This window comes from Gymnoscopelus microlampas (assembly GCF_963454915.1).
Source record: "Gymnoscopelus microlampas genome assembly, chromosome: 2".
Taxonomy (NCBI): domain Eukaryota; kingdom Metazoa; phylum Chordata; class Actinopteri; order Myctophiformes; family Myctophidae; genus Gymnoscopelus; species Gymnoscopelus microlampas.
This window is the reverse complement of record NC_139939.1, coordinates 46,600,752-46,616,546: the sequence shown is the minus strand read 5'-3', so window position 1 is coordinate 46,616,546 and position 15,795 is coordinate 46,600,752. Positions and strand designations below refer to the sequence as shown.

Genomic DNA, 15,795 nt, shown 5'->3' with positions numbered 1-15,795 from the left:
ACGACTTAACTGGCTTTTTTTCTTTTAACCACTTAAAACCTATCCTACATACTTCTTTGAACAGGGTCCCCCCCCCCCCCCCCCCCACGGCTTTACTTCATCCCTTCTACACCAAATCTCTTTGCCAAAAATTGCTGATTTACAATATTATGTATGTCAGATATTTTCTGCAAATGTTCACCCCAGAATAAAGGGACGCATGTGGTTAAAGAGAAGAAATAGGAGTGGTAAATCTAGCATGAGGACATTGTTTTTTATGAATAGCCCCTCCCGTCTGTCTCCTGGGAGACACTTTAAACTTCTGTCAGTAGCCAACAGTGTCTGTATAGAATAGCCCACTATGGGGTCGCCAGGGAAAGATAACAGATGTTACTGATTAACTTTGCTCACAGACCCCAAAAGAACGAAGTGTTGAGAATGTTTACAGGCTGAAAAGAACAAAAACAAAGTTGCACACTGTTAAATTTCACGTTTAATAATATTTATTTGGAAAAATAGTCTTAGCTAAATCCTTCATTCAAAAACAGTAAAGGAGGCAGTAACATAAGAATTTGTACAATCCCTTTTAAATAACATTTCTTTAAAAAAACAAAGTCCCATTGACCTGAAGTGCCTTTGCAAATAACATTGTTACAAAACTTAAATAATAACAAACATCACAAATATACAATATTACAAAATAGAAATAATGTAAAAATCATTAAATTAACTTAAATTAAATCATAGCTTTAAATCATAACTTTTTTCTTTCTATTTTTTCTTCTTTTTTTTTACAAAAAGGACGATCTGTATCAAAAAGAGCAAAACGCGTTTTTTTTTAATAAAGACAAAATGTTCATGTCCAAAAAAACAATACTATGTCATAAATGGTTTGGAGGGCTTTTTAGGAGAAAGAAAACGCACTTCAATGAACACAGTGATCATCAAGTATACATACAGTCTTCACAGGTCTAAGCGATGGGAGCACAGCCCATGTGAACACCCTCGTGAAGAACCAGGCCATTATGGCCAAACATCCACCGTTCAATGCAGTTCCTGCACCCAGCAACGGCATGTGGGTTAGAGAAAAGACCTGAGTGCAAATGTTGCAAAAAAAAGACTAAAACCTTGGCTGAAATTGTAACAACAAGACATCACATCGTCACAAAGTGACAGTGTCCAAATTCGTCTCAATCTCGTTACAAAATCAATTTGTCAGCCCAATCAAAGCCAACGGAAACACAAGTGATAGTTCACTTCTTTTAAATTATTTTGTTTTCATTTATTTATTTTTTGCCCCCGCCCGTTTCTCTTCCCACAGGCCGCCACTGCCTGCACTTAATTTCCAGTAGAGAACCAGCTCACTCTGAATATCAGTTAAACGTCTCCGTATCAGCAGCAGTCTTAAGGTGGGACAATCCCCCCAGGGTTTAGAAGCAGCATTTCAAGGAGTATAAAAAGTCTCCTATATAGCAAATGATACAACGGGCAGCTCGTTGGTCGCTCGTTACACCTACAGAGACACAAAAGAAAATGGAGATTAGTGTTTATTTCCCAAATATCTCCACGGAAAGCAACAGTGTTTACACAACAATTATACTTGGTGACATGACGTCAGGGCGGGTTCAAAACTCACCTCAGTTGCAATTATACATTCATCCTTCTCCTCTGACATCACAAACACAGATTTGTACTTGGTGTCCGCACATGCAGACATTTCTGGGCCTCTCTTTTCTGATGCATCGCTGTGGAAGAGAGAAAAACACAAAAATATTGTTAGCCATGCGGTACTTCGACCTAAAAATAAATCACAGCTGAATTTGTACATTTCAAGACAACCATCAACTTTTCATCATGAAGCGCTTACCTTTTTAAACGTTTGCTGCGCTTCTCCTCAAACTCAAACGAGTCGAGAGATTGGCACTTGTCCTCACAGGCTGCTTCCAACATGGCTTCTTTAGCAGCGTGCTCGTAGTTTACCTCATGTACGAGGTTATAGTCTGCGGGCGGTTGGCGGCTCTTGTAACTGCTCCTCCCCGGTGAGCAGTCTTCATCGGGGTCACTGCAGAAGTCCATCTTCTTGTTGATGTTCTTGATGCCCGGTGTCGCCACGACACTGACCGCCAGGTCCTTGTCGCTGCGGTGACAGTTGTTGGTCAGGTTGTTTATGGTTTCGCCCTCGGTGAAAGTGTCTTGGCCCTCACGCTGGGCCTTTGAGCGGAAACATCCGACCAGCACCGCGCAGCCGGCGAGAAGCAGCAGCACCAAAGCCACCCCAGAGCCGACGGCCATCCAGGGTACTTCTGTGCCGCGGATTGCGGCGTGCTCCGGAAGTAGGAACTGGCAGTTGCGGCCTCCATAGCCGGGCACGCACGCACAGACATAGCGGCTGTTCCTTTCGTGGCACGTCGCTCCATTGTGGCAAGGATTGTGTTCACATCGGCTAATGGGCGAACTGCAGTTGCGGCCGGTGTATCCCGGTGGACAAGAGCAGACGTAGCCGTCTGCATCCTCTAGGCATGTCGCACCGTTCTGGCAGGGGTACGCCGAGCACTCGTCGCCGGTGTGGTCGCAGTTCATGCCAGTGAATCCGTCGGGACACTGACACAAGTAGGAGTTGACGAGATCGACACAGTGTGCTCCTGTGACAGAGTAAGGACAAGCAATTAGTCTTGGATCCATAAAGCAGGCAGAGTGTTGTACCGTAAGTCTGAAGGTCCATGGCATGCTGCCTGACTCAAAATGATTAACCACTTTCAAGCTGGTGTCCCTATTTTGGGCATATCATTACAAGCAAACATTTCTCCAAATTTCTAACAATTCTAAAAAATATTCAAACATAGCAAAAGTAGCATATCTACAAGCTCACAATGCATTGCAGAGTGACGAGTCGTGAGCTTGTAGATCTGTAGATCTATTTTTTACTACTTTTTAAATAAGTTGTTAAACAAGACATACCGTTTGAACAGGGGCTGGAGGTGCAGTGATCAATCTTCTTCTCACAGTTGAAGCCGGCGTATCCAGTGGGACATTGGCAGTAGTAACCTCCATCAGGGTTATCGGCACATCGGCCATCGTTGAAGCATGGACCGTCGGCGCACGTCATGGCACTCAGTTCACAGGTGTTGCCATAGAAACCAGGAGGGCATACGCAGGTATATGTGTTTTCCTTATCCTGTGTGAAGAGAGGGGCATGTTTATAATTCTATCCTTGAAGTATTATTACAGTATATATTATCTTTGCAATACTGTAATGTATTCTGATCTTTACTTCTCTAACTGTATTTGTACTTCAGCGATCCACTGAGCGGTTGCTAAGACGTGTGTACAAACAAACACTATGACTTACAGTGTGACTTGCAGTGCAGCTTCCACCGTTGCGGCAGGGGCTTCCCGCACATTCGTTGATCTCAGCCTCACAGCTGGCCCCAGTGAATCCTGGCTTGCAGGAACAGGTGTAGCTACCCTGGCCAGTGTTGCTACAAGTGGCTCCATTCATGCAGGGCTTGTGGTGAGTGCAGTAGTTGAGATCTGGAAAGACACAGCAGCACATGTGGATTAGCCTCAGAGGAACACATGGCAGAACAACAGCAGCAGGAGAATGTCTTTTTGTTTCGCCGCTCACATAACTTTTACTGTATATCTTCTAAACGCCCGCTGTCCTGCTGTTGTCTCTGTTTATCTCGACACTTGCGCCCTATCATTCATTTTTGTTTTTAACACTTTTTTTACACCCGAGCGTTGGCATCTCTCTCTAACACACGCACACACACACACATCTTTTCTCCCTCTCTCTCCCCATCTGGCACCTCTCTCGTCTCTTTTCGACTTCAAGAACTTAGCAAACTGTTCTGTGAACGTATGTATTCCACGGGCTCTGCATTTGTTTCCATACACTACGGCTCTGTTTCAGATCAGATTCTCAGAACATAACCCTTAGACTGTTCAGGAGGTTGGTACTAACCCTGAGTTCTGGGAACCCTGAACTTATACTTTTGAAATGTTTCAAAAACGTTTCCATTATAGCAGATCTACAAGCTCAACATGTGTTGCGATGTGACGCGTTGTGAGCTTGTAGATTGGCTTTCTCTATGTTTTTTTTTTGGAATGACATACCTCCCCCTTCAGGGGTGGTCGAGGTTATAATGGAAACAATAAACAAAAAACAATCACAGAACTGGAAAGTTTCAGGTTCTGGCAGGTTCTGGCTTACCCATCATATAGTGGAAAAGAGCCATCTGTCTGTCTGTCTGTCTGTCTGTCTGTCTGTCTGTCTGTCTGTCTGTCTGTCTGTCTGTATGTATGTCGGTCTGGGACTCACCTTGGTTGCAGAAAAGCCCCCCCCATCCCTCCTGACAGTTACACTGCCATGGTTGCTGACACGTCCCGTGGAGGCAGCCCGGGTAACGAATGCAGTCATCGCAGTAACGGCCTTTGAATCCCACTCTGCACCTGTTGTCCAATTAGAAGAACACCGGTCAGTCAGTCCACTCAAATTACCTCATGTGTCCCCCTCGCTAATTAATTAATGCTTTTCTGTTGGTAGCAAGAGGTCAGCATCACATGAACTTACTTGCACTCCCCGGGTTTCTCGCAGAAGCCGTGCTCTTCATCACATCCTGGCAGACAGATCGCTGTATGAGATAAAAAATATATATAAATTATAATGTTTACAACGGTAAACAGTTGGAACAACATGGTTTATGATAATAAAAAAACTGCTGTTAGGCTGCTTACTCATATTTATTTACAAACGAATTAATTAATTAAAAAAGGAGTTCCTAAACCAATTAGCTGTTATTTAAAACAAAAGTCTCCTTTATAACCATGGAAGAATGTTCTGCTTAATGTAGTAAATAGAAGGGAGGCGCGCGCACACAAGCACACACTTTTTTTTTCTTCGCTGTGGGTCAAAACTCTTTTATTCATTCAGTGCACACACACAACTCCCCTTAATGTCTCGGATTGGGCAGATAAGAGTGGACAGCTGGCGAGTGTGTTGCCAGTGCGCGACAGCTGCCCCATTGTCTACTCTCTCCCAGCAGCTGCCCACTTCAAACAATACCTCAGCCGCCTCGGCCAATCAGCGGCCGGCCCACTACGAGAGTAACGAATCGGACGTAAGCATGTAAATTTATGGCACGCGTGAGATTATTCCGAAAAACTTTCCTCAGCCTCATTTGAATAAATCAAGTGGTCGTGTGTGTGGGAGCGTGTGGGAGCGTGGTGTCTCCTTGTATATGAGCGCACACAAGTTGCTAATAATAACGGCTGCCACGAGTAGGCTAATAGGCTATAGGCATACTAAATTCATAACATAACATAACTACTCGTTTATATGATGTACAATGCACCTTTCTTGGCTTTAATCCTTTCAGCATCCTTTTGTATAGAACTGTACTTTCTGTGCTTTATTTTGCAAACTGTTAATAAAGTATTCAATCAATCAACAAGGGATAGCTGATAGCACTTAAATAGACTGCCATTATGCTTGGGTCATGATCATTTTATGCTGTAAAATCCTCAACCCAAAATGTTGTAAGCTACCATCGCACTCTCACAGACAGTTAAATTAACAGTAGTAAGCAGTGTTGCCATGTCGGCTAATAAGTTACTTATTTTGGGCTTGTTTTCCTACACCTGGTTGCTTATTTCTTTCACAAAACCTGGCAACACTGGTCAGTTGTACTCACGTTCTGTGCAGTACTGTCCCTTCCAGCCCGAGTCGCACACTATCTCGCCTCTCTCTCCGCAGGTGAAGTGTCCGAAGGCGTCGTCCCGCGGGCGGCAGAACACCGAGCACCCGTCGCCGTAGTAGTGCTCGTCGCACACGAACCGGTACGAGTACTTGAGCTCGGTCCTGCCGCCGGTGTGCAGGTCCTGGGACCACTCCTCTCCCACGGTCAGATGTCTCTGGGTGGTCATGGTGCTGATGACGCGATCTGGGTTCTCTGAAGCAATAGGAGGAATTATATATTTGGTTATACACACTATTAAGGTTCTCAGGCACTTGGTATCTATGTACAATTAAAAGGTATCTTTCTCTTAAATACCCAGGCAGGGTGTTTATTAGTACCTGTAGAGAGGTCGTCTTTGGAGTCGGTGTGTAATGCCTCGATGATCAGCGAGAACGTGCCCTAGAGAACACAACAAATGGCTTGGTGAGACAGGTGGCCAGCGAAGATGTGGAGATAAGATCAAGCATCAAGCATGGCCCCGAGGCGATTGTTCTCTTCTACAGCGCTGTTTCCTAAACGCTGGGTCGGGACCCATTTGAGGGTCGCGGACACACATTTTTATGGGTCGCAAGTAAATATCTGTTTCCTACATTTTTGTTGTAATTATTTCAAACATATATTTTCAAAATAACTTCATACGTTGCAAAAACAAATCTAAGAAATTCCATAATTTTCACTAGTTGGGTCAAATTTCCCTTTTGGGTCTCCAGCTAGAACCACTGCTCTTACAGTCCCTGCATGTGCACAACAATGCTGTTACAACCGCTTAACCTGATACGAGCACTTTCTGAGCAGCTGTATACCGAGGCTATACTTTCAGTCTCCAAATGTGGTAAACCGTGTGTTTTACGCACGATTACGCGCGGATTCACCAAAGATGGCGTGGGGTCTGCGGTTTGTTTTTATGCATGCATCACTGGTTCGGGAACAAACACAAGCCAATTCCACTCACCGGCCACGTAAAACCGAAGTTGATTTTGACGGGGCTGGAGAACGAGCTCTCCGGGATGACATCGGGCACTTGGAACGAGTTGGAGCCGAGCACCGGCGTCACCGCGCCGCCGTAGGTGCACGGTGGCTCCGGGGACGCGTTGGGCTGATAGTGTTTCAGACAGATCCTGAAGAAGGTTTTACATTCGCACTGCTGTTGGAACGACGAGGTGATGCCCCCCTTGCAGCAGTTCTTGTTGCCCTGTACTCCTTTCTTGTTTAAAAACTCCTGCAACTTCACTTCAAAAACTCCCGAGCAAAATCCCTGTTGAGAGAAAGAAGTGGGTTTTTTGTTTTAACTCGAGTTTAACTTCATGGCTATACTGGTGTTTGTTTCATTCATTGTTCTTTAAATGTTGAAGCGATTAAAATATGTAGCTTACCTGACACACCAAGATGGACATAACGGCAACAGTTAGAAGGATGTCACGCCCCATATTAAATAAATAAATAAATAATAAATAAATAAATAGTAAAAAAAAAAAGTCTGGGGCTCAGGCTGTCCTCTCAAATCCGTCCACAGCTCTGAGAAAGATGCATTGAGCACGTTTTGCTGCCTTGTGGTCTTCACATGAGCTTGGTTGTTTAAGCCACGCCGTTTTCATTCATGTCCAAGAAACAAAAGGATAAATCCCAACTGTAAAAAAAAAGTGATCTGTATTTCAAAGGTAAAAAAAAAATGAATGAAAGAAAGCAAGCAAGAAAAAAAAGGCTTTAAAATTCCCTTGGTGCGATAATCCAGTGCTAAAAGTGTAGAGAATTGTTTGATTCGGTTCCTTTCTTCGTTCAAAAGAAGAAGGCGACAAATTTAGGAAGTAGCTTTTGTTGTGTTCTTGGTCTATCCCAAGGACAGATTTGTCACTGATCCAACATTCTTCCTCGCCACCTTACTCCCAACGTCTTTCCCTCAACATGAACCGTTCATCTGTTTACAGCAAAGGCCGCCTGCCGCCAGTTTTATACGGCTTGGCGCATGCTATGGTAATAACATGCAAATGAACTGCATCCCACCCCAACCCCCCAATCTGGCCCGAATGTTCACAATGGGACCCAATAGGGCAGGCCAATACCCATGCCCTCGTAGCACAAGAGTAAAACTGCAGGCTACTAGTTGTGTGAAACTATTTGATCTCCAAATGAGAAAAGAGCTTTTAAACAAAGATTGAAAGATGATCGACATCCAGACAACACAATAACCTAATTTAGAAGTTGTGTTGCAGCTCAAAGCAGGAATCCAATGATATATGATGATGATTATATGTTTTTGTATAAGACAGACTTTCCAGTAGCCCAATATGTGTTGTGAATGATATACTACTAGCTAATTGTATTGTGCCATGTTGGTCCATGTTTAGCAAAACTTCTTTCAACTGAAGGCATGGTTGGAAAAGTAGCCTACCAAAAAGAATTAATTGTTAGGTTCATTCTATATATTATGTAGGCCTACAGTATATGCTGTTGTGTAGGCTATTCGTCAAACCCTGACTCAGTTAAGTGTGTAGCTTTCAGCACATGGCTTACTTACTCCACCCTCGTTTTGCTATTTCTGGTGATGATGGTGGGAAGAATTTAATGCTTTGAATCCATTCAAAAGCTTAAATAAAGGAAACATTCCTTGGCAGAGATGTGTGACTAGTGAGGTAAACGAGTGAGGGGGGGAAAAAAACGGTTTTCAATTTGCTTCAAGTAAAAAAAAAAGTGGTGCGAGTGAATACACGCGTGTGTGTGTGTGTGTGTGTGTGTGTGTGTGTGTGTGTGTGTGTGTGTGTGTGTGTGTGTGTGCGCGCGCACGCGCGTGTCTGAGAGTGCATGCACATTTCCGCGCGCGCCAGAGAGAGTCCTGAGAGCACTTTGTTATTGTGTGCTGGAGGAATAAGTTGTGTGCGCTCAGCTGTATGGTAATTCGGGCAGCACCTGCTCTCCCCTCAATAACAGTGCGCGAGCCCCCCCACCCCCCAACTTTGAAGGAGTCCCTTCAGTATAAAACAGGGGTCTTCAACAGGGGGTCCGGGACCCCTAAGGGGGTCCTCGGAGCTACTATAGGGGGTCCGCCAAATCTTTATGTGATAGGATGTATTTTTTGTTTTACATTAACCACTAGACCAATTCTGAGGGGCACATTAGCCGATCTACAAGCTCACAACACCTCAGGCATTGCGAGCTTGTAGATCGGCTTTTGTTGGCAAAGAGGTGTAGGTGTAGAGGGGGAAAAAGAGCAGACCAAGTAAACAAAAAAAGTTGTATCTGAAACACAATTTTATACAATATAGAAGGGGGGTCCCTGTGTATAGCTTATACATCTGATGTTTACTCGTTCTTGGAACATTTGAAAATGTCTTTTGCAGCATCATCTCCATGGAGATGGCTTATACATATGGAGGCAATTCCGAGCAAACGTCACATACTTGGGGGACTATTATTCAAGTCCTACTTTTGTGTTGAGGCAATGTTGGGGGGGGGGGGGGTATGGGGGGGGTTTCTTAATTAGGTCGTTCATTATAAGTGTGATTTTCTGTTGGATAATGGGCATGGCCCGCGGTCCATAGTTACCATCAACATATACACATACATTGCGTCACTCTGTTAAGATATGCACCTCGGGTTTTTAGCCTGCATGGTCATTGGTCAGGGCCTTCTTTTGATGCAGTTGTAATTAAGCTACCTGTTGTCTGACCACATTGTCAACACAACTATGGGATGACAGCAAACTCACTGAAGACGTGTGCGTTGGCTTAAAGCCTTTCACATTCAACCATGTTTATGGTATGTCTTGACTGACTCTTATTCAGTCTTATTGACAGAAGTGCCCTGCATGGGCCCGTGGCTTGGTACTAAGAATAAACCTGAAAATTGGCACTCCTTTCCTATTAAGTTCGATTGATTGATTGATGTACTTTGACAAGAGAAACAGTACATGGAAGTACAATTCACAATACAACAAGGTCTAAACTGGATAACTCATAAAAGCACTAAGCTTGTTTAAAATGAGTTCCCATGCACACAAATCATGATGACAGACAGATATACACTACTATACAGAACGTCATACGATCAGCTTAGGTTACTGGTATGAAACTTAATAAATATGTACAAGAAAAGAGAAGTAAGTTGAGGTCATCATTTACAGTAGCCTGTGCTCCAATAAAGTAAGAGGTGTTCTGAGTCTCGGCTTGTGGTGAATGTGATTATTGGCTTTTATGTTTGATGTGATGCTGAATGTGAATATTGTGAAAATATTTATCTGTGGAACCGAAAATGTAATGCCTAAACTTCTATAATTTCAAGTGCTTATCGGGGTGGGGGTCCCCAGCTCCTTTTCTCCACCTTGTTTTTGTACCCACACAAAATGACCCCATCTGGGTGACTGTTTAACTAAGTGCCACTGTAGGGGGTTGATGTAGTTTAACTCCTGCCCACCAGTAGCTGTGTAACTAAAGTGCTATACTGTAGGGGGATGATGTAGTTTAACTCTGACTGTTTAACTAAAGTGCTATACTGTAGGGGGATGATGTAGTTTAACTCTGACTGTTTAACTAAAGTGCTATACTGTAGGCCTATAGTTTAACTCTGACTGTTCAACTAAAGTGATATACTGTAGGGGGCTGATGTATAGTTTAACTCTGACTGTTTAACTAAAGTGCTACAGTAGGGGGCTGATCATGTATAGTTTAACTCTGACTTTTTAACTAAAGTGCTATACTGTAAGGGGCTGATAATGTAGTTTAACTCTGGCTGTTTAACTAAAGTGCTATAGGCTACTGTAAGGGGCTGATATGTAGTTTAACTCCTGCCCACCACCAGTAGCTGCAGCCAAACAAAAAGGGGTGAGTTGAGGTACGACAAATCCATCCATTCTGTGCGCTTTAATTTTCATTGATTGTGAATGGATGCACGGTGGAGCCCATGGGGATTGATTCTGTGTGAAGGACCACGACACGCCTTCAGACGCGGTCAGACCCTTACAAGCCATCTGCCACTATAGCTCCAAAACGTCGTTTTTCCCTCTCTCTCTCTCTCTCTCTCTCTCTCTCTCTCTCTCTCTCTCTCTCTCTCTCTCTCTCTCTCTCTCTCTCTCTCTCTCTGTCTCTCTCTCTCTCTCTCTCCTCCACCCGCCCTCCCTCCAGCGCACCACGTCTCGCCACTGTCCACTGGGCACCAGTGTTGCCAGGTTTTGTGAGAGAAATAAGCAACCAGTTCTATGAAAACAACATTGATTGATTGAATACTTTATTTAGAAATTTGCAGAGAAAAGGCACATGGAAGTACAGTTCACAATACAAAGTCAACTAAATAGGATTGGAAAAAAAGAAAAAAGAAAAAAAAAAGCCGCAATGGCTTGTTTCAAATGGGGTCCTCACGTAGCCTTCTCAATTCATGGAGACAATAAATGACAGACAGATACATACTACTATGCAGAACATCATATAAACAGTTTAAAAGTAAGAAAAACTAAACATATTGTAGGCTACTAGTAAACAGTTCGAGGGGGGAGCCCAAAAGCCCAAAAGAAGCGATTTATAAGCCACATGAGATGATGAGCTATGCATGAGCGCTTTAAACATAATGGCTATATTGGGGGAAGAGAAACATTTGGAATATTTTAACAACACAAATATCGGGGTCCCTGGCATAACATGTTTTCAGATGGATTCCGCAGACACATGAACCACTGGTTTAAATACACATATATATATATTTTTTTTTTAGGGGGGAAACAAGCCCAAATAATCAAAGTACACTTTAGAAACAAGCCCCCAAAAACACCGCAACCCGCAACTAACCAATATAATAACACTTTACAGCAAAACAAGCCGCACGTCGCTTATAATACGCGGACATGGCAACGCTGTCCACTGGGCACCGTCTAAGTGGAACTGGAAGCATGCTAAAGAACCTGTAACGGTATGGCTGGATCCATCTATCCAGGGCCATATGGCGAGGGGAAGCCCAGAAGTTCTCGTCCCCGAAGAGTAGACACCACATGGTGGCTCGTGGGAACGTCAACACGGCGCGCATCACACCAAATCGATCATATGAAGTGGTGTGTAGTGTGTGTGTGTGTGTGTGTGTGTGTGTGTGTGTGTGTGTGTGTGTGTGTGTGTGTGTGTGTGTGTGTGTGTGGTGAAGAAGATGATTAGCCTGAATTAAACCCCCGGATTCATACGTCGGCGCACGACCGTGTCGCGCGCCAGAAAATAGCCGAAGCCCACTCACAACAACGATGCTATATTTTCGGTGCGCGACACCGTCGTGCGCCATGTAGGGGTCTGACTGTTAGGCTACCGGGTGATCAACAGTGGTGGAAAAAGTAGGCTAGTCCATTTTTTGTTACTTTACAGCACCATTAAAATTACACTCCACGAAGCTGGGTCTGACTGTTACCGGGTGATCAATGGATTTTTTATTGATAGGCCTACTCCATGAGCAGTGGAAACAATGCTACACGTTAACACCCCAGTTTAGCATAATTGATAGATGCTAGAAAACGTCGATGCCATTTTTGTGCTCATTTCCCCTCCAAACAAAACGATTTTACGCATGAGTCGTTTTATGTGTATTTAAATTGAGCCTACAACCCAGAGTTGCCTTATAAACAGCACACATCTGTTTGTTTTTAAAAGTAGGCCTAGCCTATTGGGCCAAATTGTTGTGGTGAATGACGGTTTATATAATAATAATTGTATAGCATCTTTCATGACATGACTTTCATCAAATGCAGTTAAGTGCTTTACATGAAAAAAAGAGATCAACAAAAAAATAACACAATATTAAAGATTAAAAACTTTAAGTTAAAAAACATGATCAAGAACAAACAATAGCAATAACAAGCAATATCAAAATTAAAACAATACAAGACTAGAAAAAGTGCTCCTTGGAGCACTGGTCTCCACCAGGTCAGGTAGCTTATTGTGGGCCAGCAATGTTTGGAATTCGCCAATCAGGATGGAATATGAAAAATCGGACGGATCTGTCTTGATCTCTTGACTACTGTGAGATACTGTGTACCGAATTGCTGATGTTTGGACAAAATGTTTAGCAAAAATTGGCCTCCTGGTGGCGCTATAATAGGGCAATGTTAAAAGGGTATACAAAGTTTTACACAGATCAGTGCAGTTATAGGTTAAAAACACAAAACGGCCTGTTATAGCGCCACTATAAGGCTGATTTGTACATTTTCAAGTGGCATATCTTCCTCGGCCTAGTGGGAATGTGCGAGCAAAATTTTACGGTGCTTTGTTCATGATTTGAGGTATTTTGTTCAAAACGGAGTACTCCTGCAAACTTTGGAAGCCAATGTTAGCCAATCAGGATGGAATGTGAAAAATCGGAAAGACCGGTTTTGTTTAATGACCATGGAGATACTATGTAGCGATTTGCGTGATGTTTGGACAAAATCTGTAGGAGTTCTGTCAAAAAATGTGTTTTGCAAAAATCCTATAACAGGCCTTGTGCTATAACAGGCCCATGTGAAAGATTCGGGTCAGAGGTTCTGCTCTGGCATCCAGGGAGTGTGTGCACAGTTTCGTTGCAATTAAGCCAACGGTGCGGTGCCGGAGATTAGCTGTTCCCAGATGGACTGACTGACGGACGGACAGACAGGGTGCAAAACAGTCTTGGCCATGCCTTCGGCCTGCCGGAGACAAAAATAGCAAGAACAAAACACCACTATATCACTTTAGAAGGACTACAGACTCTAGACCTATTAAAAAATGTGTTAGGCCTATCTACATTTACAGGGCACAGAATTCCCTCAGGTAGTATGATATGAATTCAACACTGGGCGGGAAGTCTTTCATTTTCATAACTGACTCGCCTGTTTACCTGCAGCTCAAATCCAGCAGAAAGCAACAGGCTCCTTTGTGTTCAGATCAGATTACTAGGGCCAGCTGCTTGAAGAGGGGACCCTGGCCAGGCCACGGGTCTCTGCTGCTTGGTGCTGCTTGGTGCTGCCGGCTCTCATTTGCATGATGTTGTTGCCGGAGACGTGCTGAGCTTAAGTTTAGGGGAAGAGTGCCGCAATAATTACGTGGGGGCCCCCAAGACGCGCCCGCGTGTGTACATACTACACGCGTTTACGCAAAGTGTGTGTGTGTGTGTGTGTGTGTGTGTGTGTGTGTGTGTGTGTGTGTGTGTGTGAGAGAGAGAGAGAGAGAGACAGAGAGAGAGAGAGAGAGGGAGAGAGAGAGAGAGAAGGGTGGGTGTCTTGGGCAAGTTGGGCCATAGTAGGGGGAGGTGAAGGAGGCGTCGCAGGTTTTTTCACGGTCCTATGGCGAGTCGCGTGCCAATGTTTATCACAACACATCTGCCGCGTTCCCCTGGGCAACCCCGCCTGTTCGCTGACGCGTCACAACATATGCGGGGTCCCTATGAATAAATCGATAATTCCACAACTGATACTTTACATGATACATTGATTTACCCACAACAAATATACCACTGTTTGCACTTCTGAACATTATATTAACAATGGCACAGTTTGGATTTTGGGTTAAAGAATCCTATTCATGTTTAGTTGCATCCTGGTAACTTAAAGCTAAATAATTAGGCCTATGTCATAAATTACGCTGTAGCCTAAATATTGCTTCATAATAACGCAATTGTAGATTGTAAAATGCATCATAGACTACAATGTGTTGAGAATAGCAGTGAAGATTCTATACTTCTCAAAATATTGGAAGATAAAATATGGCAAAATGGGGAACATAAAATGTTACCATTTTATGGACACAACATTAACATATCCACCATTCTTCATAGTGATTTGTGCGGTCTAAATGATCAAATATTTAGAGAGATTCCACTGTCTCTTTCTGTCTCTCCATATCCCTCTCTCTCTCTCCCCTCCTCCCCTCTCTTTATCTCTCTCTCTCTCTCCCCTCCTCCCCTCTCTTTATCTCTCTCTCTCTCTCTCTCTCTCTCTCTCTCTCTCTCTCTCTCTCTCTCTCTCTCTCTCTCTCTCTCTCTCTCTCTCCCTCTCCATCTTTCTCTTCTATCTCTGGACCATGAGCATCTGCCCAGAAATGAACAGATGTAGGCACCTGCGCTGGGAGCCCACATATGCACACATGTCCCTTTTCAACCTTCCATGGGACCCAGAGCCAGTCACAATGGGGAGAGATCAGGGGTGCAGTAACCAAATACTCCCAATCCCCTCAGGACACCCGCTCTGTTAGAGGCATTGTCACCAGTAATATCATGTGGCCGCACCAAACAATCTGGTGTATGACTGCTCATTTGAGACACTTCATATTCCAGTGAAATGAAAGGTGAGGGATGACGCAGAGCATACATAAAGGTGGTGGCTGTGTTGAGATTCTCCCGATTATGTACTTTAGTGTATTAAGCAGGGCTGCAGTTTTTTTCTTATGCTTAAAAGAGAGACATTTCAGAAGTAATGGGGGTTCAATTCAGTTGAACGTTGTTGTGGGATAAGTGGCTGTTGGGCTCATTTAGAGGCGCTGAGCCTGTGGGTGGCAGGTGCTAGCTGGGGTTGGGAGGATGAAAGAGAGGCTTTATTGGAGCAGGTTGGGTAGAGGGACCAGGTTACAGATAGAAGATGTTTTTGTTCAGAGAGATATAGGCGAGAGAAAAAAAAGCGGGCCAACAGCCCACCGGTATACAGCAGCAGCAGCAGCAGCAGCGGCAGTGGATAATGGGCCATAATAGCCCCCCATCCCTATCTCTCAGCTGCCACTGGACGACAGAAGATCCACGCGCACCTGTTGTCTTCCCCCCATTGTGTCCGGCGAGCCCTGGCGCGTTACACCTCAGGAATGCTCCCCAGCGCCATTCAGAAACCTGCCTCCTTCTCCCAGGAGAGAGCTTTTTTTTTGCCATAGTGGGATGGATGGGTAAGGAGGGTGTTAAGGGAGGTGGGGTGGGGGAGGGGGGGTGCAAGGGGGGGGGGGTTACGAAGTACGGGAACCAGCAGGGAGGCTTTTGGGACAGGGGCTAAGAAGGAGGGGAGATGGGAGGGTGAGTTTCTCCAAAGCCCACTGTCCTCTCTCCTTCAGGCCTCCTCTCCAGGGGCCTCTGTCCAGAGAGCCCTGTCCTAAATCACTGGCCCCAGGGGGAAGACTCTCCATTG

The 15,795-nt window shown here is 44.4% G+C and overlaps 1 protein-coding gene across 1 annotated transcript; it reads right to left on the bottom strand.

Moving 5' to 3' along the window:
- Positions 1-620: 620 nt before the first annotated feature.
- On the bottom strand, positions 621-7,559 carry dla (deltaA). Its single transcript, XM_084081097.1, has 11 exons — positions 7,091-7,559; positions 6,670-6,972; positions 6,056-6,116; positions 5,673-5,930; positions 4,553-4,613; positions 4,301-4,431; positions 3,329-3,510; positions 2,938-3,154; positions 1,847-2,621; positions 1,616-1,724; positions 621-1,492 (listed from the first exon to the last, which is right to left on the bottom strand). The coding sequence occupies exons 1-11, from the start codon at positions 7,142-7,144 to the stop codon at positions 1,487-1,489; spliced, it is 2,157 nt and encodes a 718-aa protein (XP_083937223.1). The 5' UTR covers positions 7,145-7,559; the 3' UTR covers positions 621-1,486.
- Between the last annotated feature and the right edge of the window lie 8,236 nt (positions 7,560-15,795).

What these genes read in the sequence shown, in the direction of transcription:
- dla (XM_084081097.1), bottom strand. Translation starts at nt 7,144, where the DNA reads ATGGGGCGTGACATCCTTCTAACTGTTGCCGTTATGTCCATCTTGGTG. An exon ending in ACTTCGGTTTTACGTGGCCG is followed by an intron (nt 6,117 to 6,669) that starts GTGAGTGGAATT and finishes TGTGTTCTCTAG; the next exon opens with GGCACGTTCTCGCTGATCAT. An exon ending in GGGGCTTTTCTGCAACCAAG is followed by an intron (nt 3,511 to 4,300) that starts GTGAGTCCCAGA and finishes GTGTCTTTCCAG; the next exon opens with ATCTCAACTACTGCACTCAC.